General features: G+C 38.6%; 2 protein-coding genes and 1 long non-coding RNA gene across 19 annotated transcripts in view; 1 reads left to right on the forward strand and 2 right to left on the reverse strand.

Moving 5' to 3' along the window:
- Positions 1-25,577, forward strand: part of rg (A kinase anchor protein rugose) — a 193,888-nt gene that overhangs the window by 108,818 nt on the left and 59,493 nt on the right. For 10 of the 17 annotated variants that reach the window (XM_036821018.3, XM_036821019.3, XM_036821024.3 and 7 more), the window contains exon 2: positions 7,991-8,509. The exons of 6 other annotated variants lie outside the window; for them this stretch is intronic. In XM_036821018.3, the coding sequence (XP_036676913.2) occupies positions 8,204-8,509 (306 nt within the window). In that variant the 5' untranslated portion in view covers positions 7,991-8,203. Of the gene's footprint in view, positions 1-7,990; positions 8,510-25,577 lie in introns of those variants that run through there. One more of the 17 variants, XM_036821026.3, reaches the window with a different exon arrangement.
- On the reverse strand, positions 173-2,699 carry LOC108004638 (cilia- and flagella-associated protein 45). The gene is made up of 2 exons (XM_017067587.4): positions 1,919-2,699; positions 173-1,419 (listed from the first exon to the last, which is right to left on the reverse strand). The coding sequence occupies exons 1-2, from the start codon at positions 2,513-2,515 to the stop codon at positions 271-273; spliced, it is 1,746 nt and encodes a 581-aa protein (XP_016923076.1). The 5' UTR covers positions 2,516-2,699; the 3' UTR covers positions 173-270.
- On the reverse strand, positions 22,846-23,916 carry LOC136117339 (uncharacterized). The gene is made up of 2 exons (XR_010654870.2): positions 23,841-23,916; positions 22,846-23,788 (listed from the first exon to the last, which is right to left on the reverse strand). It is a non-coding gene; the product is annotated as an uncharacterized lncRNA (long non-coding RNA).

The following is a 25,577-nucleotide window of genomic DNA, read 5'->3' on the forward strand; positions in this document are numbered from 1 at the left end:
TCTGACTGTCTGTCTGTCTGTCTATGTATCTATCTATCTATCTATCTTTCTGTCTGCGGTCTGCAGTTTTAACTTGTTGAATTGACAACAAACATAGCCACCCAATGAACATAGAAAAGTTGGCACCACAGAGTGGTATATCTATATATACGTATACGATATATGTATATGTGCTGCAAGTTTTAATTCCGCCAAGCTGGAAAAGCCATCATCTATGCCATTGTCAATTTGAGTGTATGTGTTTTGGGATTGAAATGAAAAACCAAAAATCTAACTAAATTCAGAGCCGAGCTTCTTTTTGTTTCCTGCATTTTCCACGCGACCTTTTAGCGAACGAACAGCCAAATTGGGCAGACAACCGCGTTTTTGTAGATCATCTAGTTTGACTGTGATAACCGTATCGATTTCCTTTTGCCTCTGAGCCTCAGCTGCCCTCTCCCTTTCGAAGGCCAAATGTTCATTCTCCAATTCGCGGCGACGAGCCTTCTCACGCTCCTCAATTTGACAGGATACGCTGGTGCGAAGACAGGCTTTCTTGATGGCCTGTTCATTGGCCTCGCGTTTCATTTGCTCCTCCAATTTCTCACGATACTGGATCATCTCCTTGAGTTCCCTTTCACGTTGCACATAATAGCAGGCCTTCATTTGGCTAAGATGCTCCATTTGTTCCATATTGGCACGCTTAAGATCTGCTGCCATTTTCCTTTCCTTCTCGGCGGCTTTCCTTTCGTTTTCCCGATATTTTCTCTCCAGACGTTCGTGTTCCGCAAGGAAATGCATCTCTTCGCGATTATCCTTGGCATCCAATATCTTTTGACCCACTGCAAAGAGGACATCCCGTTTCCGCTTCACATCCGCCTCGATGGCCTCGCGTTCCGCCCTCTGTTGTCTCAATTGCTTTTCCTTTAGCTTCAGATACTCGTAGGCTCTATTCTCATCCCGTTGATCCTGCTCGCACATCATACGCACAAAATTGCGATGCAATTTGGTGTATTTATTCAATTCATCTCTGTAGGCCAATTTGCGGCGGGATCGTGATTCTCCCTCGGCCATTTCGGCCCGTTTATACTCATCGACTGCCGCACGCAAGTCTCGAGCTTCCATCCGCAGTCGATCCTGGGCTAGGAATCTTAACTTCTCACGATCACTGATTTGTTCTCGAACAGCGTTTCCGAATTGCCTACGGCGTTCCTCTTCGGCCTGATCCTGTTGCTCCACGGTGCCCCATTTGGCATTGTTGTAATCGCGATTCTTGCGAGCCATCTCCTCATCGTGATCGAGTTGGATGCGATTGAGGAGCTTTCTCTCTTGAATCTGAGCCGTCCACATGGCACTGCATTTGGCCTCGGAAATCGCCCGAGTGGCTTCTTTCACCCGCACGTCGGACTCGTATTTGGCATCCAGGGCGCGATGAAGGACCTGCAAGGTTGAATAGCAACAATTATCGAAACCGATAAAGCTATCGATATTAATATAATGTGATATTAGATGTGATATTATAGATCCACAATCAGGTATCGAAAATCTGTAGTGCATAGTATTGATCTGCGTTAAGAGAACGATATTTAAAATGTCGATAATTTTATTAATCGATTTTTTCGGTGCTAAATTATAAAGCTATTAAAGAATACAAATTTATTCAGTTATGGAAACCTTTAACATTTGTAACATATGAAATTTTTTCGATATGAAAATATGAAGTGATATGTTTGGTATTTGTTAGAAACATGAATATTTTGAAAGGATATTTTAAACATGTCTATATTTTCGATATTAAAATAGTCTGATTTTTGTATCATCAGTTATCGCTTATAAGGAAAATATTTAATTGATATTTGAAAGTTGATAAATCGGTTTTATCGATTTTAAAATCGTATTATCGGTCACTCGATATTTTCGATAGGCAATAAAAACATACCTGCAGCCTTTTGGCCTCGACTCTCCGCTCTTCATTCACATCCTCATCGGCCTCGTCATCGTTTCTTTTCTCCGTCTCCCGTTCCTTTTCCCTCCGCTGCTCATCGATGTCATGGAAGTAGTTACGCATACGTTCCGCTTCGGCAGTGTGATATTGCTGCTCCTCCATTCGGCGATCCTGTTCGGCTCGTCGTTCATCAGTGGTTTTCGGTCTCGCGGCCCTCATGCGATCCAATTCTCCCGGTGAGAGTTCCGCATAACCCTTGGATTCCCACGATTGACCCTTGATGTGAAAGAATGTGGCCTTGGCACCATCGTATTTGCGATTACGCGGTGGCGCCTTTCCACCACCCACCGGCGAACGCATGACCTTTTGTCCTGGGATGGGGAGAGGAGTTGGTTCTTTGGTGCCCGGCGGCAAGGGTCGCCTTTGACCCTTGGGATTCACGGGCTTATCCTTGCGTACGCCACATTTTCGCTCCTCCTCGATGGCTGTCAACTTTGGTGCCTCCAAATAAATCGGTTTCTTTAGTCGATCATAACAATCCGCATGAAGTTTCATAGCGGCTCGCGAACGACATGGCATCACCATCGGCATCTTGGCGAAAAATAGATATATATATATTTTTGTCGGGTATGTAAGTGTGGATAGAGGGAGGGAAAAATCGCAATAGCAAAAATTTTCCCTTTTCTCCAATTGTACGTATCCGAGTTCTGTTGTTCTATCGTCTTCGTCTGTTTGTGTTTTATTGCTCGAAGGCAGTTGTTTTGTTTGCTTGTTTCTTTTGTTTATCCAATCGAATCTGGCAGGTTATATAGACATACGCCCACAGCTTGCTGGGTAGAGCAGAATTACAGGGTACTTGTTTGGTTGGAAGAGGGGGTTAGATTTTATCTTTACTTAAAATGTATTATAACTACAAATATTTCACTTATTAACTTCGAATTGGAATACATATAGAAACAGCAGAGATGCAAAATATCGATGTCTTTATCGATATTATCGATGTATTTTTTTCAAAACCGATGTTTTATTAAACTAAGAAAGCTCTGAGAAACTGGATGTGTTATAAAGTTCCTAAGTAATGTGAAAAACTTTAAAAAACCCAAAAATATGATTACCAAGTATCTTGGCAGCAATTTATGCTCAAGTACAGTGTTCCTACCTCTTAACACCTGACCACTTGAGTGTCGTTTTTCGTCGAGTGGCAGGTGAGGAGGAAAAACTAGTGGAAAGAGGAAGCAGGAAAATGGAAATGGAAAAGTAGTGGGAAAATAGGGGAAGCTGCTGCATTTACTTCCGTCTGCTTTGGCTGCATTCGAAGGCGTTGATGCTTGCATTTTGGAATAGCCCCGACAATTTGCATTCTTTGTATGTGCCACTCCCATATTCCGCCCCTAAAACAACCCCCCCCCCCAAACTACCGCCCACCTCCCTGGAAATTCAACCCTCAGGCAGGTGGCATGAAAATTTAATTACACGCCTCGCTGAAACGCTGTGGCTAAATCTAGGGGTCGGTGGTACTTTTTTTTTCCTTTTATAATATATATATATATTTTTTTTTGTGGGTGGAAACCTCTTGGCCGCCTGCAGATTAGGTTGGCGAAAAAAGGATAATGGGAGAAAATGGTTCAACATTTTTTAAGCGGCGTTATTATACCACGGCCTCTTGAGAAATGCTTGAAAAATAAAAATGCAATATACATAATCAGGGGTGCCGCAGAAATCACAAAGAATTTAAAATAACTTTTAAATGTCATTTTAGGTGTCGAAAAGTATGCAACAGTATTTTGTTAATTAACAAGTACTATGAATTCATTTATTCCTTTACTCACTGCATATTTTTTGACACCTAAAATTGTATTTAAAAGTGATTTCAAAACTCCTAAATTTTTCTTGTTTCTTTGTCAGTAGTTTTGTTCTATTTTTGGGATTCATTATAAATATCTAGCTTTATTTTTTTTTGTGCATCAATCTGAGTCATCTGTGGAAAGTTGAGACGGAATCCGAAACCCTTGACTCAATATTCAGCCTCTGGTATTTGTCTTTTCTATTTGTGTGGCGGTTGTCAGGCGCACAAAGACACATACATCTTCTTCGATATTCGATATTCAAGATGCCACTGAGATTGCAGATTGGTGTGTGGTGGCCGTGGGCCAAAGGATGCTTCACCATGGACAACCACCGACCAAATCGCCCATGGGTTTCCCAAAATATTACGCCTCAATATCGTTTACTCCTCTTTGCCAGACATGCATACAATGATGTGTGTACTTCATCGAACTGAGCAAGATATTTTTGCCATAAATATGAATTTTTTTTTGGTGAACTGCTAAAAATCATATTACATATACAGCACATCTTGTGCCGCCTTCGCAAAAAAAAAGCAAAAACTTTCTCCACATTTCAATGGTAATAAAAGTGATTTAATAAGGCGCAAAACAGCACAACAAAAGGGGCAAAAAAGAGGGAAAAATTGGGAAAAGGCAGAGGGAAACCAGAAAAACGAAATCAATTTGATTTGTCGCCACAGACGACGAGGAGGACCATGGTGGACCATGGTGGTGGGCGGGTTGGATGGTGCCACGCCCATTGCGTGTGATTAAGTGCGCGTTTAATGTGCACGCCATGGCCATAAAACAAATTATATGCAATCCTGCCACCGAAAGCTTTCGCAATTTACTCCCCACAAACTCTGGAGGAGATTTAGTTTTGACCCTCATCCCCATGTGTGTACTACTACTACTATTACTGGGTACTACCCTTGGTTGTTTATCCCTCTTTGCTCGCAATCCTTCTCGATTTGAGAGTTCCGTAACTGATTTCGACCTACGGGTTGGTTTTGCCTTGGGTTGGGTCCTCTGGGGAAGGAGGCTAAAAACTTTTACCGCTCTCGCCTGTGTGAGCGCTTTGAAATGTAAATACGGCTCATTATTTCCAATGCCTTGCCATTCATTTGCAAAGTTTCCAGTTTGCCCATGGCCCACACACAGACACAAAAATGTGAGCACACACACACTGGTGGAGCTCACATACGCACAGTCACCATGGGATAATTTCCGGTTTGGTCAATAACTTCAGGAAACTACCTTAAAAAAGTCACAACAGTCATAAAGCTACCAAAAGCGTGAAAATAACCACAATCGATAAGTTTTCAAAGTGATCGATTATTAATTCAATATTTTATAGATAGTTAATATGTTATCAAGTTATAAAATATATTAAGAATATATTGTTGATCGATATCGAATTTATTTTTGTGATGATACATTTTCGATTGTTATTAACGATTATTTTTTTATTGGTGAATTGGATTTTCATAAAATCTAATTGGTAGTCTTACTCCTTACATATCGGTAATTACTGTTTTGTCAAGTTCTTACGCCTTCCCAGAAATAAATCACCTAAGAGTACATTTCGATAAAAGGATTCGATAACTGATAGATAGATGATAACCCCTTTTGTGGGCCACAAAGTGATTTAAATGATCAGCCTTTTCCAGCCCACTGTGCGATTTGGCAGGACTTTGTGACTATCGGTTCACCTTTAATTAACTGTAATGCCATCAGGCGGCAGGACATCCGTTGGTCAACGTGTGTGTAATGCCCCTTTGCTTTACCTTTTTCATTACCCATTCACCACCACCCCTAGAGAATGAGTGTTTGTGTGTGTGCCAAGGGTTTATTATTTTCACTTAATTTTTGCTGGAGTTTTTTTGCTTCTTATTTTTTTTTTCTGTTTACCCTTGGAACCTTTTGGCCCCGTCCATTCAATTTACGTGCCTCTCGGACCAGACCGTTCGTCCCCAAATGGCAAATCATCACAGCTAGACAGAAAAATAAGAAAGAAAACGAAAAGCCTTTCGAGGAAGAAGACGAGAGCCAAGAAACGGAATGTGGAATCTTGTTTGTATAACAAGAGATGCGGCAAAATGTTGTTCAAATTGACTTGGCTTGGGTGAGGGGAGGTTCGGATGACTCGGCAGGTGGATCGTAATGTCCTTCCTGGGTGGTAAATGGGGGTAGAAAAAGAAAAACAGAACCGGGCTTCCTGCCAAAAAGGGACAAAGTCACCGGCAAAGAAATGTTTCGCCTGCTGCACAATGGCAAATAATTCATAACTTGGCTCAAAAGTTTGATTTAGCTGCAGTTAATACACTGGCCTTCCCTTCCCCTTCCCTTCCACTTCCCTTCCACTTCCACTTCCCTTCCCCTTCCATTCCCCTTCTATTTTTTTTTTTTGCCCATGTGGCCCATCTTCGAGTTCCACTGAACATATATTTCATCCTCTCTCTCATCCTGTTGGCCATACGTCGGTTTGCATAAATTTTACCCATGGCCAAGGAGAACTCGGAACGTAGGACTCCTGTTGACAGGAAGGATTCCATACCCATAGCCCCTCCAGCAGATAAATTACGCTCGAAGCGCCCAGTACCAATGGAAGCGGAAGAGCCAAAGCCAAAGCTGTAGGAAAAGCTATAGGAAAAGCTATGGCCAAAGTCAGTGGAACCAGAGCACCAAAGACTGCCTGCCTGTCTGACTGTCAAGCAGCTGTATGCTTATTTTTCTTCAACTGTAACTGCTGCCAGGACTAAAAAAAAAAAGCGGAAAACAAAATATAAGATGGGGAAAACACACATATATGAGGCCTTTGGTCAGGCGGCAAAAGTTTCCACTTGGTTTTGTTTAGCTCAAGGGAAAATTCTTTGGCGCATATCATATCAAAGTAGAATACAGAAGTTTGAAGAATTTTAAAGTTATTTCGAGTTTGTTGGTTTAGTTTTGCTCAGCCTACAGTGTGTAAATTTAAGTCAATCAGAAGGCATCAAAGAAGGCATTATTTATTTTCTAAACCAGCATTTAAGTTGAATTATTCAGATGAGTGCGTAAAGTCAGTAACTGTATTATAAAGCTGTATTCACATTGAACTAAAGTATTTTTTATTAGAATAAACTGGTGGTTACGACTTTAATGACTAGTACTTTATTATTTAACCCAAGGCTAAATTAAAATGCAAAATTTTAAAAATTTAACCTTTGTGCCATAAGTCTGTAATTTTGTTGTCAGATATTTCTCAATCCTCCCAAAGTACCGAAAACTTGTATTTAAATAATTAACCTGTGGTTAACAGAACCTATATTTATGCACAAAAATGGATTCCGTAAATCTAGCCATTTGTAAAATATTCTTTTAAACGGCAAGCAGCTTACCTAAAATTTATGTGGCTTGCCTGGAAAATGCGGCAGGACCACAATATCGGATAGGACCCCCTGTCAGTTTTTTGACTACTTCCATACGACCCTCTCCCCCCTTTTTTTCTCCACCTCCTGCAACCCCCCTTGAAATTCCGCCCCTGCCTTGCTGTTTGTAACGTCTGTTGCTGTTTTCTCAATGCCTTCAAAATGGCACACGGAAGCCGAGGCGTCTGCTATAAATTTTTAACAACCATTTAACTTGAATTTTATTAGTCCCCAGTCAGCGGTCAAAAGTTCGAGGGGGTATGTGGGGGGGGGGGGGGGGTGTTGGGGGCGTGACTGATGCTCTCAGTTGCCGTCATGTTGGCTTCTTGTGGAATATGCTCGTATTTTTCGGTATACAAAGTGCCCAAATGCTGGCCACAAAGTCATCACAATGACATTTTGCATTTCGCAGTTCATTTCTACTACTGCTCGTCTCATTCTGTTCATTTCTTTATGGTGTTTTCGTTGCCTACTTTCTGCTGGTTATTGATAGTCCTCATAGAGACCCCCCAATGTTTTCCATCCCTTTCTCTCTCTCTGTCTCTGTTTATGTCCTGGCTATAAATTATATATGGACCGTAGTAGTTGTGACTTGTGGGTCACTTGTTTTGCTGCAGCTTCAGTTCTTCGCCTGCCGTTGACCGATAACCATGTATTTCTCCTACTATTTTCTTTTCCTTTTTTTTTTTTGTGAGTTTCTACTACCTAGTTTGTTATTATTTAACTTGTTGGCAAATTGTATTGCAAAGTTTTTTTGTGATTGGTATTGTTTTTCGGTTTTTGTGGGTTTTTTCTCTTCAACAATCGAAAAAAAAAAATAAAATTCCTTGCAGTTGAGTAAAATGTGCGCTGTTGACAGACTAAGAAAAACAATAACCACAACCAGAAAAACCAAACAACTCGAGTGCAACTAAACGACAACAAAAAAAAAAACAAAACGAAATAACAAGGAATCGATTTAAATACAAATTAAAGAACAAAAAACAAAATCAACGATTATACCGATAAGCGATAACAAACAATAACGATACCGATAACACCCCGCCATGGACTCGCTGGAGCGTCTGATGCGAGCGGCGCCTCTGCCACGAATGTTGACCAGTGGCGTTGTGGCCACAGCCGCTGCCGCCGCAGCCGCCGCCGCTGGCAAGGGCATGGTCAGTGTGGGCGGCGGTGTGAGCGGTACAACAATGGCCACCGCCGGGAATGGACAACAGAGGGCGCTGGTCCATGCCTCGCTGGCGGCGGCGACAGTCGGCCGCAAGGGGCGCCATCTAACGGGCACCTTCTGCCTAACGGGCGACACCATGGAGGGCATCATACAGTGTTTGGTATTTCTCAAAGCATTCTCGGTAAGTCGGTGAGGGTGGGGAGTATCAGATTCCGAAAAATACAAATTCCATAGGGTAGAGATCAAGGGAGAGAGACCCAAAAATCCATACCCCCACACTCACACTCCGCACACCCCACACCCATATTTTCATCTCCCCCCACATGGCACAATTCAATTTAGTTTTCGGTTTGCGCTCGACTTAGTTTTCTTTTTTTCCATTTTTTTTCCTACTTTTTTTTTTTGGGTCTGCCATCAAAATGTGCAATAGGCTGTAAATAGGCAAATACATTTCGCAGAGCCCTGCCTGCGGCAAGCTGATTTTGGGATTTTATAACTAAATTTTTGCCAGGCATGCATGGGGTGTACCTTTGACCTAGTTTATGGGCCCTTTTTAAACCCACAACCATAAGCCATTCCCCATATCGCCCCCCCTAAAAAAAAAAGAGAACATTTGGGCGTGTGTAATAAAGATTTTCAGCTTGTCTACACAAATTTTTTACCCACTCACTAACGCCTTTTTTCCTCTCTGTTTTCCTCTATTTACAGGTGAGTCCCTCTAAGCGAAGATAATGAAGAGCAAATACCCAACAGATTTATGAATCTCAATCCCAAACCCAAAACATATAAGGTATTCCAAGTATCTGGACAGTTTTGTTGATTTGTCGTGGGGGAAAACCGATTTCCGAACAATGAAATCAAAGTCAAAATTTTAAACATTTATTTAATGCACAGGCAGTGAGTGATGTTAATTGAATTTGCTCGCTGGCAGATATTCAAATGGTTTATTGGTTTTTTCGATTAATTATTTTCAGGAAATGTCGCTAGGGATTTTATCACATTTTAATTAATTGTTAAAGATATTGTGAACAATTTATTTGTGTGACGTTTTTAAAATATTTTAGGTTTATAATAATTTTGTGAATTTTTTATGGCTATATGCTTCGGTATTTTTCCATCATTCTTCGAGAAAGTAAAGGAATCTTAATATACAAAAATTGGTTATTGTCACATGAGGTAGATCACCAATCGATACAGAATGCTTTCAATTGATATATGTTTTTACGAAAAAGAAAATTCCCAACATACAGAACCACAGAGCGTATGCATAATATGAAACCAATTAGCAAAGTGTCCCCGCTCAAATAAATTAACGCTGCAATTTTTTTGTGATTAAATGAAGCTCAGTTGGCCAATGGTATTGTATATATCAGTCATTCCGGAACGTTAAAAAATTGGATATTTGATATTTAATTATTTTACTCGAATTTCCGGTTAATTGTGTTCATGTGTGTGCTTTTCATTGCCAACAATTTTTAATCCCTACAAAACTAAATGTAGTTTTTATTGTTATGTAGAGACTGATGTTGTTATTGTAGTTACATTTTTTGTGTCATATATATGATATGGTGGTTATTTAGTTCTGATTCAAAAACTATATTCAAGTGTTCAGTAGCCAAACTCTTAGACTCCTTGAACTGCTGTCCACATATATTTTAATGTTATATGACAAACCTTTAGCACACTGTGTAAATGTATTGAAAAATGCCAGTCTCTTAAATATGTAGAGGGACAAACCTGCTACTTCTTCTTTAAAAACTTGTTCCCAATAAACATTGTTGGCCATTTTTCGATGGGTCTAGTGTATGTGCTTGTAATTTGGCATCCCTAAATCAGCCTGTATGCCATATGCCTTTTTTGTATTTTTATTTTTGTCTATTGCCCTCTGGCCCGGGGCTTAATTGCAGACTCTATAAAGGGGGTTGGGAGTTGTCGGCCTGGAAATGCACTTAGCACCCAATCGGTTCCAGCGAATCCTCGCCATGAAAAGGAGGAAAGAGACAGGGATACGGGAGCAGGATGAGACGGCGACAGAGACGTAGACCGACATCAAGCGCCTGCGGCAATTGCAGGCCCATTAAAACTGACACATTGCGATTGCTTTCTCCCTTTTTTTCTTTCCCCCCAACTTTTTTTTTGGCCAAGGCTGTGAAAAATACAAAAATAAAAGTCGGTAAAATCGAGAGAAACGTAAAAAACACAGACACACCTAAAGGGAGGTGGAAATGTAGATACAGTTACTCTGTTGCTATATAGAAGTCGACATACAAGTACCCATTAGTGAAAAATAAAAATTCTAATAAACTTTTAACTTAACAGAAAAAGTTCATTTGCCAGAAATATTATTTGATATTCCATTTGCTAGAAATATCGTTTGATAATGGTCAAAATAATAATATTTTTCGTTTTAATTTTTGAGAAATGGCTCTTCGACCTAATTATTCCTAATCAGGTCTTCGAAATACATGGATTCTGAAAATTGGAAAATACTGAAGGTTTTTTTGGAAGTACATTTAAAATTAGTTAGTTAGTTCTTAATTCAATTTGGTTGCTATAGGTTTTTTTCTGCAGTGTGGCCATGCCCCATTTGAAAATCGGCGATAGGCTTTTCACGCGTCGTTAATTTCTCCCTTAGGCCTCCACTCTATACATCCGTCTCTTTCGGTTCGAGAGTCTGTCGTCTCTTTCGTGCTGTAGTCAGTGGTTCATTCACTCATTCACTCACTCATTCATTCATTCATTCGTTCATTCAGCCTGTCAGCCAGTCAGTCATTCAGTCAGGCAGTCTCGCATTCAATCAGCCTTTGGGGCCCGCTGCCTATCGTTATAATGATGTTGCCGGGATTCATCCTTGCCTTTTTGCTTTGACATCAACACCATCTACCATCAACCATCTACCATCGACCAAAGTCGTGATTTACTTTCCACCCCACAATTTTCCGCCGCCTACTTTTTCAAGCAGCTGTCATCCGCTTTTCTTTCTCTTTCCCACTTCATTCCTTTATTTTTATGTATTGGTGTGTATATATATATATGTGTGTGTGTGTGTGTGTGTTTGTGCGAATTTAAATGTTGCACAAATATGAAAAGCAATTTACATAATATCCTGCCAAGTGTAAAATGATTGTCAATTCAGTCTGCCACTGAAGCAAAGCGAACCGAGCGAACGGAACGAAATGGAATGGAATGGGAACGGAAGGGGAACAAAGGGGAAAGAAACCACACTAACCGTGGAAAATGGTGGCCTTAAATCGTTGCGATTGGAAACCCCCCCCCTCACCCACACGAGTTCAATAATCCTCCGAAGCTGAGTGATAAATAGGGTAATATAGATGGTTATAAGGAAATGGCATAAATAAGGAAAAAGTATCAGAGAAAATGTAGGAAATGTAGTTATAATAGGGCTATTTAACTGTCGAGCTCAAAATTGGAGAGTATTATAAAAGGAAGTGCATTTATTTTTGAGTTTTATAAAAGAAAACAATTTTTTTTTAAATAATTTCAAATAAAAAAAGGTATCTCTAACCAAGTAGTCTCTTTTTCGAAAGTCCTTCAACTACAGTAGGTACTCAACGAGATGAACGCGACATTGAGGTCCTCTCAAGTGGCTGGGTGGAAAATAAGTGAAGAGAATTTGTGAGGGGTTGTACGTTTGTGCGCGTCATAATTATAGGGACACTCGAGATGAGAATTAATTACACAATTTGTGAGCGAATTGAAATGAGACGAGGACAAGGCCCGCCGCATTAATTAGCGTTCATCAATCATGTTTGACCGCAGTAACAGCAGTGAAGTTGGTGACCAAGGACACTCGAGCTATATGACACACCCAAACCAAACAACATCCAAGCCAACCCACCGCCCACAAGATCCTAAAGGACATGCCCCCTTTGGCCGATGTCTGGTGCAAATATTGCGCAATTTGTCGTCATTATCCAGGATATTGAACCTCATAATGTGCGTCGACATCATCAATTTCAAAAAATGTTGACGTGGGCGGCAAAAAGACCTTAAGGGAGGTTGTTGTAGCTTAAGAGCCATCTTTAAAAGATGATATCGATAAAGAAATAGAAAAAAAATAATCGCAAAGTGCAGACAATCGATTAAAGTTAGCACTTGAGTTGCAAAAGTTTCTTTTATAAAGCATATATTTTATAAATCTCTAAACATTTTGGGGAAACTAAAAAAATTACCTATGGATTAACAATCACACTATGTATGGAATACTAAAGTTCTTAAATTTTTTGCTGTTTTTAAGTTCCTCACTGATTTTGCTTATTAAATGTCAGGATGTAAAGACAATTGCTAATGGCATTGTGTGGGGTCTTCTCGTCGGGATTTTTGAACCTTTTCCCTTGGATTTTCTTCTACCAGAGGGGAAACCCTCTATGGATTTTCCCCATTTGGACAGGTGAGACGCGAACGTGATGCTTGAATCTATGCAAATTTGCGTACACTCCGAATGCGGCAAACATGCACAAACACCGGCTTCCCTTCTCCAAACCACCCCTCCCCCCCCCCTTTTGGGGCATTCTAAACCCCGTTTTAAACCCCCTATTGTCCCTATCCACTGACTGGTTGTGCATCATCAGCAACCCAAACAGAATCGTTGAGGTGGCTTGTTCCACTCGTGTTGCTGTTGCTATTGCTGTTGTTTGCTTTTGAGGCCTTTCAAGCACTTGCTTATTATGCAGTCACGTGTGTGTATCTGTGTGTATTTTTGGTGTGCATGAATGAGTGCATGTGTGCAAGTGTTTGTTGCCAGTGGCACAATTTGAACAATAAGTTGGCCCGACTGTTGAAGCATTCTGTCTGCCACTCAGCCGTCTGCATTTCAAAACTTAAACAGTTTATTAAGCGCAAACTAAAACCATAAAACAAATACTCAGACAAATGCACTAAGCGAAAAGAAGTTAGGTAAAATCAGCAGTGGGGGGTGTATGAAAATATATCACACATTTGTTTTCTCTGTGTCTTAGAATTTATGAAATAGGAAACTTAATTTGTTCAAATATTTGCTGTATTTATACAAATATGTGTCAGCTTAATGGTCATCCAAGCTTTTATTTCAATTAAAGGAGCTATCTTGATTTTTCTTGGTATTTTTTTATTTGAAATTTTTTGCAAAAGGATATGCAGGCTATTAACGAGAGAAGCAAAAGAACAAATATGAAAAGAGGGAAGAATTTGTGGTGTAAAAGCAAAATTTATATTTTGTGAAAAATTAAACGAATTTTTCAAATATTTTTCTGTAAAATGAGAAATAACAAAAATGTTTAATAAACATTTTAAATTGTACTTCAAGATATTTCCCTAAACCATTAGTATTTTAGCTGCAAGTCATTGTGGGCAAACGTGATTGTTTTCTAGAATGCACTCTACAACAAATATTAGAATAGCAAAATTAGAGAAGGTCCTCTGCAATTCTTCATTGTTTCATTTCTTTTTTTTGAAAAGCTACTGTAAATACCAACAGGATCAAATAGTTGGCAGGACCGATTCAATTTACAAGGCGAATGCCTTTCCTCACATTTTGGCACTTGAAATTCATTGTCTGTCTGGAAAATGTTGTCAAGAATCTGACAATTTTGCTATTGTGTGTAAAAAAAAAAACAAAAAATAAAGGAAGAAAGAGTAAGAAATAGAAGTAGAGATAGAGATAGCGATAGAGATGGGGGGAAAATGAAAGAGAAGGCAGGTACATACATATGGCCCATCATCTATCTGAATGGATATCGCGCGGCCCCATTTTGTGCCATCTATCTAGTTATCTATCTCTAGCCATCTCTCTCTGGCCAGCCTCTGCCCGTCCCTTTCTCCTGTGGCTCTGTAGTGTAGTGCCATCTCCCTCTTGCCCTGTGTATTGTTGCACGTACATGTCGTAGACTTTGTCTTTTCGAATAAAACTTCACTAAAAAATGAGCATGGCATGGCGTTGAGCATTTAAACTAGCTACAAAAACACCAGCAACACCTAACATTTTTGCAACATCACGCCCCCTTTGCCGCCTCTTTTTTTACCTACGTGATTCGCATGCACAAAATGGACACGTGTGTTGGTGTATTTCCTATATATATATATATATTTTTTCTTTTTTTTTTGGTTTAGGGGTGTGTGTGTGGTTGCCAAGACAAAATGCGGCTAATGTCCCTTCTTTATATATATACATTTTCGTGGTTTTAGATTTAAAATACAACGTAAACGCGTAGCTATATATATAGTATATATATATATATATATATATAAATTATGCAATTTTTTGTTGTGGATTTTATGGCCCGCTGGCCGTGAAAAAAAAGCACAAGCAACGCTTAAAAGTATGCTACCATTTTCGCTCAACCACTTAAATGGGGTGGCGGAAAAAGAAAAATCCAGGGAAAATAAAGTGGGAAAGGGAGAGAAGTAGAGTAGTTAAACAGGGAAACTTATTTTGTTGCTGTCGCTAATTTGGCTCAGCATCAGCCGCAGCAACATCTAGCGCATAATAATTGCCTAGTCGCACAAGACTCGCTAATTGGCAGCAATTTTGCTGGCAGCTTCAATGGTGGTTCAAGGCACTGGTGGCTGAAAGCTGGAATTTCGGTTTTCAGCAATTAGCCGAACTTCCACTAATGACCAAGAAATGTTTGCCTTTGCCAGTGGCAAATTGGAAATCTTCCCTCTTGAATTATTATTATTGTCTTGGGATTCGTTTTTTGGTAAGATGATGAAACTATTTCGACATTTCTTTCAATGCAAGTTCATAGAGATCAATTACTTGATTGTTTCTACCTTATTATAATAATATCATAATTTTTTTCTTTTAATTGTTGTTTAAAAGTTAAAGATTTGTCTGGCTTCCTATCATATTTATTATTCCTGTGTTCTTAAATCCGCCCCATTTTAACCACCCGACAATCAACGGAGTTTCCTTAGCTCCAACAAAAATATAACTTCATCTGGGCATTGTAATCGAATAGAACCCTAAAAGAAAAGCAAGGCAAACCCAAAGTAAATTATAACACATAGTTTGTGCTACTTTCTCCTCTTACTTTTGACATTTATGTTGAGTACAGTGTGTGGAAATATTTTTAGAGGGTTGGGTTGGTATGTGGAGTCCAAACAGAAACTTATGCCAATTCATTAATTAGTCTGCCACTTGCCACGGAAAAGCAGCGACAGCTTGACAAACTTTAACCCACCGACTCTGTGATATTTTACCCATCTCGCTTTTCTCTTTCCAGTGCTTTTGATGCAGAAAGAAAAATATATTAGTTAATATAAAAAAGAAATTTAGAAAATATCCTTTGCTTAGTTATTTTTGATTAAAACAGATGGTTAGAAGTGGTAAAGAATTCGCGTTTTAGCTTAAAGAGCGTTGTTACTCGGTGACTTTGTACTTCATTGGCCGAATTTATTTTTGATTAAAACAAGTGGCTAATTGAGCAATATCTTTTACTTACTTATTTTTGATTAAAACAGATGGTTAAAAATTCTAAAGAATTCGCGTTTTGAATTTTATAGCGTCGTTACTCGTTTACTTTTTAGTTTATTGATCTCACTTATTTTTGATTAAAACACGTGGCTAAAAATGCTAAAGAATTCGCGTTTTAGCTAACTTTTTCATTTATCGACCATTTGGGTTATTCTTTCTCTCTTTTTTGTCTAAAACAGATGGTTAGAAACTCTGAAGAATTCGCGTTTTAGATTTTATAGCGTTGTTACTCGCTAAATTTTTAATTTATTGATTTAATTTATTTTCCATTAAAACATGTGGCTAAAAATGCTAAAGAATCCGCGTTTTACCTAAGAAAGCGTTGTTACTCGGCAACTTCATAGTTTCTGAACCATTTGGGTTCCTTTTTTCTCTCAGTGTAGTCGCACATGTTCCGTTTCCCTCTTCTTGTGCAAATTTCCACACGAAGTGTGTAACTCGATATGACCTTCTACTTAATAAAGGCTCTTCATATTGCCGCACTGGACATGAGTCCTTATTGTTGCTGCCCTGCTGTTGGTGTTGCTGCTGTGCTGTTGATGTTGCTGCCGTGCTGTTGCTGCTGCGGCTGTGTTTTGCCATCGCATATATTCCATATTCAATGCGCGTGGCCATCGCCTGATCCCAGGACATAGGACATATAGCCCATCCAGCCACATTCTGTTGACTCTATTGCTGTTGTGTTCATCGCCTCAAGTTGGTTCAGTTTATTTGATTAGTTCGTATGTGTGTATGCGTAAAAGCCAGTGTGTATACAGATATGTGTATTTAGTATCTGTGAGTCCATTGTCCATGTATTGGTGTTGCCACGGCCGATAAAGTTTCAGCAGCTGCAAATATGGCAAACAATTTCACAAAGTGGCCAATGGCAAAAGTTTGCCACTGCCAATCGTCTTATTAGCTAATCGTCGACTCGACTCCATTCAGCCATCTCTCTCTTTCTCGTTTAGTTTTATTTTTCCTTCTTTCTTTTCTCATTTGGCACCTAATTAGTTGACTTGTCCAAGCAACTGACTAAAAGGGGGGTTGGGAGGTGGAGGGGAGTAAGGAAAATCCAATGAATTGTCTTAAATTCACCCCTTGGCTGTCTTTAATTCATTGTATTCAATTAAGGGCGAATTTGTAATCCGAATTTCTAATCCCAATTTAGATGCTCAATAGTAGGCTTATTATTATTGTATAAATGTATGTATAATCCTTATCTGATTTTATGATTTTATTTAGACTAATTAGTGAATTGTATCTTAAATACAGATCAAAATATGAACAAATACGCATTGCCTTGAAAATAAAATTAAAAAATATTTGTACAATCTTTAAATATTTCATTAATTCTCCAAAAAGCATAGTATTATATGGGTGTGTTTCCATAAAAATCTTAAAAAACTGGTTTAATCGCAGAATTTTGTATATTCTTTAAGAAAAACACGCTTGATGACTTTCCTTTGTGCCCCTTAAAAGACACCTTAGATGTTTGATATAATCTGATATTTAGATACTTCTTGTTGGAGAAGTTTTCGCCTCTTTAACCCCACCCAATAAAGTGACCTTATCGTGGCAACACCATCTCCATCTTGGCATTTTAGTATGGTATGGTGTGGTGTGGTATGGTGTGTGTTTGAGCCTTTTGGGATTGCGGGTCTAAAGGGATGTGCCCTTATCTTCAGCAAATAATCGCAGTCTCGTTCACTAGCGCTACTTTTGTACAAGACTTTCCTCTTTTTCTTGATGGTCGGGTGGGTGCCGCTCTAAGGATATTCTCCTTTCGGCTTTTCATTAAAAAGTCTAAGCCTATCGGAGCGTGTAGATCTTTTAACTACGACTAGTCGCTCTCATTCTATTTTCCCAGACTCCAGGTTCTTGTGTTTTCCCACCTTTTGTCTGTGGGGAAGGAGAGCATAAAATTGTCGAGTTGTGCAGAAAATTTTATTGCTGAAAGGTGCTAAAATGAAAAGTGCTGATGCCAAATGCTGATGGCACTTACCAGGGTTGGTGTTTTCCTATCTTATTTTTTTCCCCTCTTCGTTTTTTTTTTTTTTGCACCAAGACTTCCGTGTTTCTTGGGCTGATAAACTCAAGTTGGCACCTTTTCTTTAATTATTTAAATTAAAAATTGCCCCAGCCGAGGGAGCCACTTGAAGTGTCGACTGGAGGCACTTGGCACAGTTTTCAATCTCTAGCCACAACGAAACTGGCGCGTTTAATTAAGCAAAGTGGCCACCTTTTTAGCCCCCATTCCCCATTTTCGTTGCGGCTTTTTGGCTTTCAAGAGTTTGTCTCTTCGTCCTTCCCCCCTATTTTTTTTTTTTAGTTTTATTTTTCCTTTTCTGGCTGAGTCTGAAGCTGGAAGCTAAGCTTCCTTGCTAATTTTGTCTAATTTTGCAAAAAGCAAAATGAAAAATGCAAAAAGCAAAAAGCAAAAAAACGGGACGGAGTTATAGAGGCCGTTGGCTTTTCAGCAGCATTTCCCCTGTATCTTTTCTTCTGCTTTTTTCTCCATCGTGAAAGTATTCCGTTTCTTTTGTCTTTTACCTGTGCCAAAACGAAGTGGCAGCCGCCATAAAGCCTTGCCACTCCAATTGCAGCAAGGAAGTTGCAAAGTGCTTCCTTCTGCAGACCCGCCCATTTCAGCATTTTGTGAGTGCATTCCACGAATATCCCCAGAAAAGTGGGCGTTGCATCTATTTCTTTCAAGCACTTAAAACCATAATGTGGAAAACTTTCTAGAAAATATCTAAACACAAATCTAGCAAACCTTTAAAATTAATATACCAAAATATTCATCAATGAATTATACTATTACATTCAAATAAATATACCATTTATAGTGTGACCATTCTATAATCAATGAGTTCTGAACTTAAACTCTTTATTAAACTCTTTATTAATATAAGAATCATCTTTAGTTGCATTAAAGTATATAGATTCCCCAAGTATTGCAATTTAAATGGCATGCCATTTAATTGTACAGACATTTGTCAAATAATTCTCAAAGCCTAGGCATCATAATATATCGAATTTCAAAGGCAATCAACTTAAGTGCTATACCATTTGAGGTTAATTGCAATACGTTTTAAGAGAATCGCAACGATAAAGGCAATTATGAGGCATTTTAAGGCACACATGACCTGTGATAATTCACTTTTGACCTTTCTCCAGGTCTTTGCAGGAAATCTAGGAAATATTGCAGTGGGCTTTAATCACCTAATTAAACTCCCTGTAGCAAACAGAGCCGCCTTGATTGCAGCCACTAAAACTGAATGCCACTAAAACACACACACTCATCAATAAAACCACCATGGCCGCTTGCCAGATTAATATCCTGTCATCTAATTTGTTCCAATCCTGAATCCTGTCTCGCATCCTAACATCCAGCTGTCTTGGCCAAAGTTCCATTCCATTCCTGATGAATTGCGGTCGAAACGACGAGCATCGCCATCAGCATCAGCAGACAAATGCATTCTTGGCGAAAAGCCACAGAAGAATCCTTTTCCTTTTCCTTTTCCATTACTTGTATTATTTCTTGTGCTCTGTGCGAGAAAGAGATGGAGATAGGAGGGGAAGATTTCTTAATTTTTCATTTTGTTGTGGCGCAAGTAATGTGTGCTTTTCTATCACACTCTGTCTTTTTATTTTTTGCCTTGGCTTTTTGTGCAGATTGAAAAGCGCAGTCAAGCAGTACTTATCCACCAAGACCCACCATTTTCAAATTGAACTTTGCGGCGCAGAATGGGGAAAAAGAAAGATCTAGTATATATATTCTATGTACAAAAAATACAAGTGGAATTTTTTCGTTATTATCCAGAAGTCAGACTAGACAGCAATCAAGACAAGTGCAGGTGCTGTTGTCTTTTTTTGCAGAAAGGAGAATCCACCCACCCATCATTTAGGTTTTTTTTTTTTTTAAATCATATTTTACGCTCAATTATTGACGTTCAAAGTCGAGGATGTCGCAGACAATGACAAACTAATGGCTGTCTTTTATTTTTCTTATTTTTTTTGGATGGCTTGCTGGCGGAAGAAAGTCTCTGCAGTCAAGTCAATGTCAAAGGACACGAAGAGGACTGTCATTTGACACTTAATAACTCAGCGTTCTCTTCTTTCCCCCCAAGGCTCAAATGACAATTTGTAAAGCTTTCAATGGTGGAGCGCCTATAAAATATCTACGTGATGACTATGATGATGTGGCAACCCCCCCGTGTAAAAGCTGAAAAAGCGGCAAAAGAGGGTGGTTTTCTTTCTTCCATACCAAATTTTCGAAGGTGCCTCGCCAGTAATCAATCACTCAATCAATCAGCAAATAATATGCAATGCAATTTCTCGTCTCTACAAAATGTTTGCCAGTCGAAAACTTCCGCTAAAAGGAAGCTCATTGTGGCTAATGGTGGTTGGAAGATTCTCCCGATGGGTGGTGGTGGGTGGTTGATTGGGCCGGCAGCCAATCAACTGGGAAGGTAATCATTGTAAGCCTCCAAATCAAAGTCTAGTAGGCCAAAGGATATTCAGATGATGAAAAGGAAGTTAACAAACGCACACAATTCAAGCAAAGAGCCCCGTTTCTCATTTGCCAAATGTACACCCGCTATCCATTTGATGTCTAATTTAATTTCGACTCTTTTTTATGTGCAGTTTATTTTTCCATGGGTGGTCGAAATTTTGTACCGAAAAATTGGATTCAGATTTTGGTCAAAAATACCTATCATTTAACGGTTTTCAGTCGTAGTTTAGCCAAATCAAGACGTAAAGCTAAAAGACCGACTGTTTTAAGCAGCTTCCTACATATGCTATAGATCCCCATCACTTTAAGGAACATTTATTTTTTGACCCATTTTCTCATTTTTTATGAGATTCAGATTTTGGTCTAAAATACACATTTTTTAGTGGTTTTTCAGTCGAAGTTTAGCCAAATCAAGGTGTACAGCAAAAAGACCGACTGTTTTGAGCACCTTGCTACAATCGCTATCGATCCCCATCATTTTAAGGAAGACTTATTTTTTTACCCATTTTCGCAATTTTTATAAGGGGGTACATCAGCTATTTTTGGGACTCAGATGTTGGTCAAAAATAAAAACTGGTTTTTAGGATGAAAGTTGAATAATATAGTCAGCAGTGTATACTTCTTATAAATTCTCCAATAAATTCCAATATGACTAAAGGGTATTCCCCAGTCGATTATTCTATTTCTACAGAGCGATTTTAATTTTTTGATTTTCATTTGTTTTTCGTGAAATAAATTTCGCAGTGACCAAGCAGCTCTGGCGGCGCAAAACTTCGATGATTAACTTTTTCGATTAACTGAAAACGCACACAGGCACAGGACACACACACACACACTCGCAGACAAACACATGCGCTGCAAAGTATGCAATGGAACATAGGAAAAATAAGCAAGCAAACAAACAAACAAACAAACAACAAGAACAACCAGTAGCGGGGGCAAACTGAAAACTTTTCATGGCGATAAACAATTTTCAGCGTTTTCTGTGCTCAGTCAACTTCCAGATCCACCCAGTGTTTATATACATATATATATATATATATATATATATATCTGTATGTGTGTGTATTTTTATGGCATAAATTTATTTTAATGTCTATGCTTAACAATTTCCAGTGCAGGGAAGTAAGTCCCTTTGCCCCCGCCCCAACCCTCCTGTCCACTGGACTATACACTCAATCAGCTGCCTCTCCTAGCCAAAAGTTTCCAACATGCCACGCCCACACCAGCCCCCCCCCCCCCCCCCCATTTCTTCGCCTTTTCTGCCGGAACGAACTTTTGCATATTGATAAGGATAAGAAGAAGCCAAGAAGAGCGAAAGCTGTGCCAGATAAAACAGATTAAAGGCAACGAAGAAAAAAAAACCAAAGAATAAATAAATGTTGAACGCTGAAAAAAGGGCGGGATAAAGCAACCTGAATTCATGACATCTAGGTATACACAGAGAAAAATGTTATTGAAGATAAGAAAAGCTCAAAAAATAACTAACAGTTAACCAAATAACCTTCAAAGGTAATAAATAAATTAAAATAACACGAGTATAGTCGATCCAATAAACTTGGGATTTAGATATAATAAGAACTAAATTAAAATTATATAATCCGATCCAATAGATTAAGGATCCTATATATAATAAAAAATAAGTTCAAATAATAAAATCCGATCCAAAATATTACGGTTAAAGATATAATGAAAAATAAATTCAAATAATTAAATCCGATCCAATAGATTGCGGATACAGATATATTAAAAAATAAATAAAAATTTATATAATCCGATCCAATAGAATACGAATATTATAACACATAAATTAAAATAATAAATAAGAAATATTTGCATGTAGAGTTCAACCAATCACACTTCAAAATCGGAGTCCAATAACGGAAGTTATGGAATCTTGAAGTTCCATTTTGGGTCACCATTCTGAAAACAATTTGAAATATGGAAAAATCGAGCATGAAAATGTGTCAAAATTGGGACACTCTTTGAAAAGAAATATTTGAATGCAGATCATTAGAGAATTTAAACACAAACTCATAATGGTATCACACTTCAAAATCGGAGTCCAATAACGGAAGTTATGGAATCTTGAAGTTCCATTTTGGGTCACCATTCTGAAAACCATTTGAAATAGGTAAAAACCAAACATGTAAAAGGGTCAAAATTTTGAACCGCTTTGAAAAGAAATATTTAAATGTAGATTATTAGAAAATTAAACCACAAATTCATGGAGGTATCCCACGTCAAAATGGGGTAACAATTGCGAAAGTTATAGAATTTAGAAGTGCAGTTTTGGGTTCCCATTCTGAAAACCATTGGAAATACGGAAAAATCGAACATGGAAATGGGATAAAATTTTGACCCTCTTAAAAAAGAAATGTTTGAATGTAGAGTATTAGAAAATTGAACCACAAATTCATAGAGGTATCTCACGACAAAATCGGGTTACAATAGCGAAGTTATGGAATTTAGAAGTGCAGTTTTGGGTTCCCATTCTAAAAACCATTGGAAATACGGAAAAATCGAACATGGAAATGGGATACAATTTGTTAACAAAATTTGTTATTTATTGGGAATGATTTGATCTGAAAAAGCTCCCATTTCTGCAGTGCCGGCTCGATAAGGTTTCTTCTCTCTCTTTGATGGACGTTATTCACTTGTAGAGAAGATTCGTTGGACGTATGACTATAGCGAAGATCCTCCCTGGCATTGGGAGGACGGCCCTCTCCACCTTCTTTGCAAAATTAACTCCACAAGAATCGCCAGATGAACGAAGACTCTGTTGTCCTGAAGGAGCTTCTAGTAGTTGAAATGGAACTGGAGACTGGTGAACAGGTTCCCGCCAAGCCGCAGAACTGGAGCTCAACATCCTGAACCCCTTCCTCTTCGAAGTCCTCATTATCGATAAGTTTTTAAGCGCCTCTCGGACCTCCTCATCGCAAAATTTCCAACGACCGATCAGATCATTATCGACATAGGCCAGCAGGTCCTCTCTATCCTTGCTATAAGCATTGGCTACGTGGAATTCCCTTGAAAGGATTCCACTGAAAAATACAATTGTTTGTCGCCATACCGAAATGTAGGCAAGTTTCGTTATCTCAAATCTAAAACTGGCCCCATTTAAATGTTGCTTCACATTCATAAAGACTACATGTCTAAGTCTAGTCTCAAATCTAAAGTTTCAAATTTTCCCTTACACTTATAAGAAAAAATTGTAAAGATTCAAGACTGGACTTAGGCATATAGTCCTAATAAACGTGAATCAAAATTTTAATGTGGCCAACCTTAAATTTGAGTTAACAAAACGAATGCACTAAAAAGCAATTGTGTTTTTCGATGTGATCCTCTCGAAGAAATGCCACGTAGCCAAAGCTTTTAACAGTGATAGAAAGGACCTGCTGGCCTACGACGGTAAATATCTGATCTGACGCTCGAAATTTCACGACAAGAAAAAACTCCGCGAGATAACCGAAAACTTATGAAGAAATCTATTGAAATAGTTTATAAATATTTGTAAAAAGAAATTTAACAAAAATTTACCGAAAATACGGAGTTGTTCACTGGACGAGCTCGGGTGTTGTACTGAATGTAAAACCCTATGGCTAGACGAACAAGGCCTTGAAGTTTCGTAGATTGCCTACTTTGTTTACAATTTCCATTACGAAACGAAAAATCACAAATTAAATAAAAAATTATATAAATAAATAATATTATCCGATCAATAGATTACGGATCTAGATATAATAAAAAAAATTGATTTAAATATTATAGTCCGATCCAATAGACTTAGGATCTAGATATAACACAACAAAAAATTTAAATAATATAATCCGATCCAATAGATTAAAGATCTATGTATATGAATATCATAAAAAATAAATTCAAATAATATGGTTCGATCCAATACACTTGGGCTCAAGATATAATAAAATGAATCAAATATTTCTTTAGATTTTTACAGTGCATCCTACGCACCTATCCCCATATATTTTTGTTTTATTGTTTTTCTACGCTTGTTTCCTTGCCTTGTTTTTTTCTCCAGGAATCTGATTGATGTCTGTCAGTTATGCGTATATGTGTATACGAATCCAAGGAATCCTTTTATCAAAGAAATGAGCCAGTATAAATGGCGGTGGAAGAATAATAATTATAGGAGAATGTTTTGGTCCTGGGGCAATTGTTCGTCATGATAAATGATGTGGGGGGTTTTCGAATTTCGTATAAAGGGAGTTTTCCCCCAGATCATCAATAATTCCTAACACACAAACAAACAAAAAAAAAAGAGCAGAAAAGATATATCCCAGATCTCCCCCCCCCAAAGGAGTCACAACTAATGAGGCCATCAGCCGGAGAGTTGCCGCAATGCCAGCTGTAAAATATTCAAATAGAACAATCAAAAGTAATCTACCAAGTTGCTTTTGGGAAGCCCTCAAGGAGGTGCCAAGAAAGCCAAAGGAAATACAACAAAAAAAAGAATACGAAAAACCGAAGGAAAAACAATAAAAAAGAAACTTGTGCAGGAAAATTTCCCCAACGAGCAATTCTTTTTTCTTTCGGTTCCTTTGGTTCCCAGCAAAAGTAAAACAGAAATTGAGTAAAACACACAAAGAAGTGAAGTCCAAATAAAAAAAAATCATACCAAAACCCAAAACCGAACTTAAAAGTAGCGTTAAAAAAAAAAAAAGAAAAGAAAAACGAAACTGTGGCAACAATTTTTACGTATGATAAGCGTGGATGGCATGGGAACCCCAGAGCCTGTGTACTTTTCAAAACTGTTTTAAAAGCTTAACCACGAGAAAACTGCGAATATTCCCTAATGACACAAGAAAAGGGGATTGGCGGCTGGTGGGAAAGTCGGGAAAATTCGGCACAAAGCAAAGGGGAGTGAAGTGGCATGGTGATGAGGGCCTTGTCACAAAAAAAAAAGAGAAGAAAAACCAAGAAGAAGTGCTAGCAAGTCTGGCGAGAATAGTCGGAAAAGCCAGAACAGAACGGAACGCATTTCCCCAAACCCAAGGAAAAATTTTGAGAATGGAAATGGGGAAAAGGCAGTTTTTCACCGAGACCTGCGACTCAATTGCTGTGAATATCTGCATAGGCGTAATCAAGGTTCTTGGGGGATTGCCAATGGTTCTGGAAATGTGGCCAAAAAAAATTTGTCCGTAGGTTGAGCGAACAAGTAATCAATACACTTGATAATCGACAGTTGGGTTTGCTTAAAGCCAAATGTATCTTCCACTTTATTTGAATTTTTTTGCAAGAATTTAACGCCTTAAA

This window comes from Drosophila suzukii, chromosome X (assembly GCF_043229965.1).
Source record: "Drosophila suzukii chromosome X, CBGP_Dsuzu_IsoJpt1.0, whole genome shotgun sequence".
Lineage (NCBI taxonomy): Eukaryota > Metazoa > Arthropoda > Insecta > Diptera > Drosophilidae > Drosophila > Drosophila suzukii.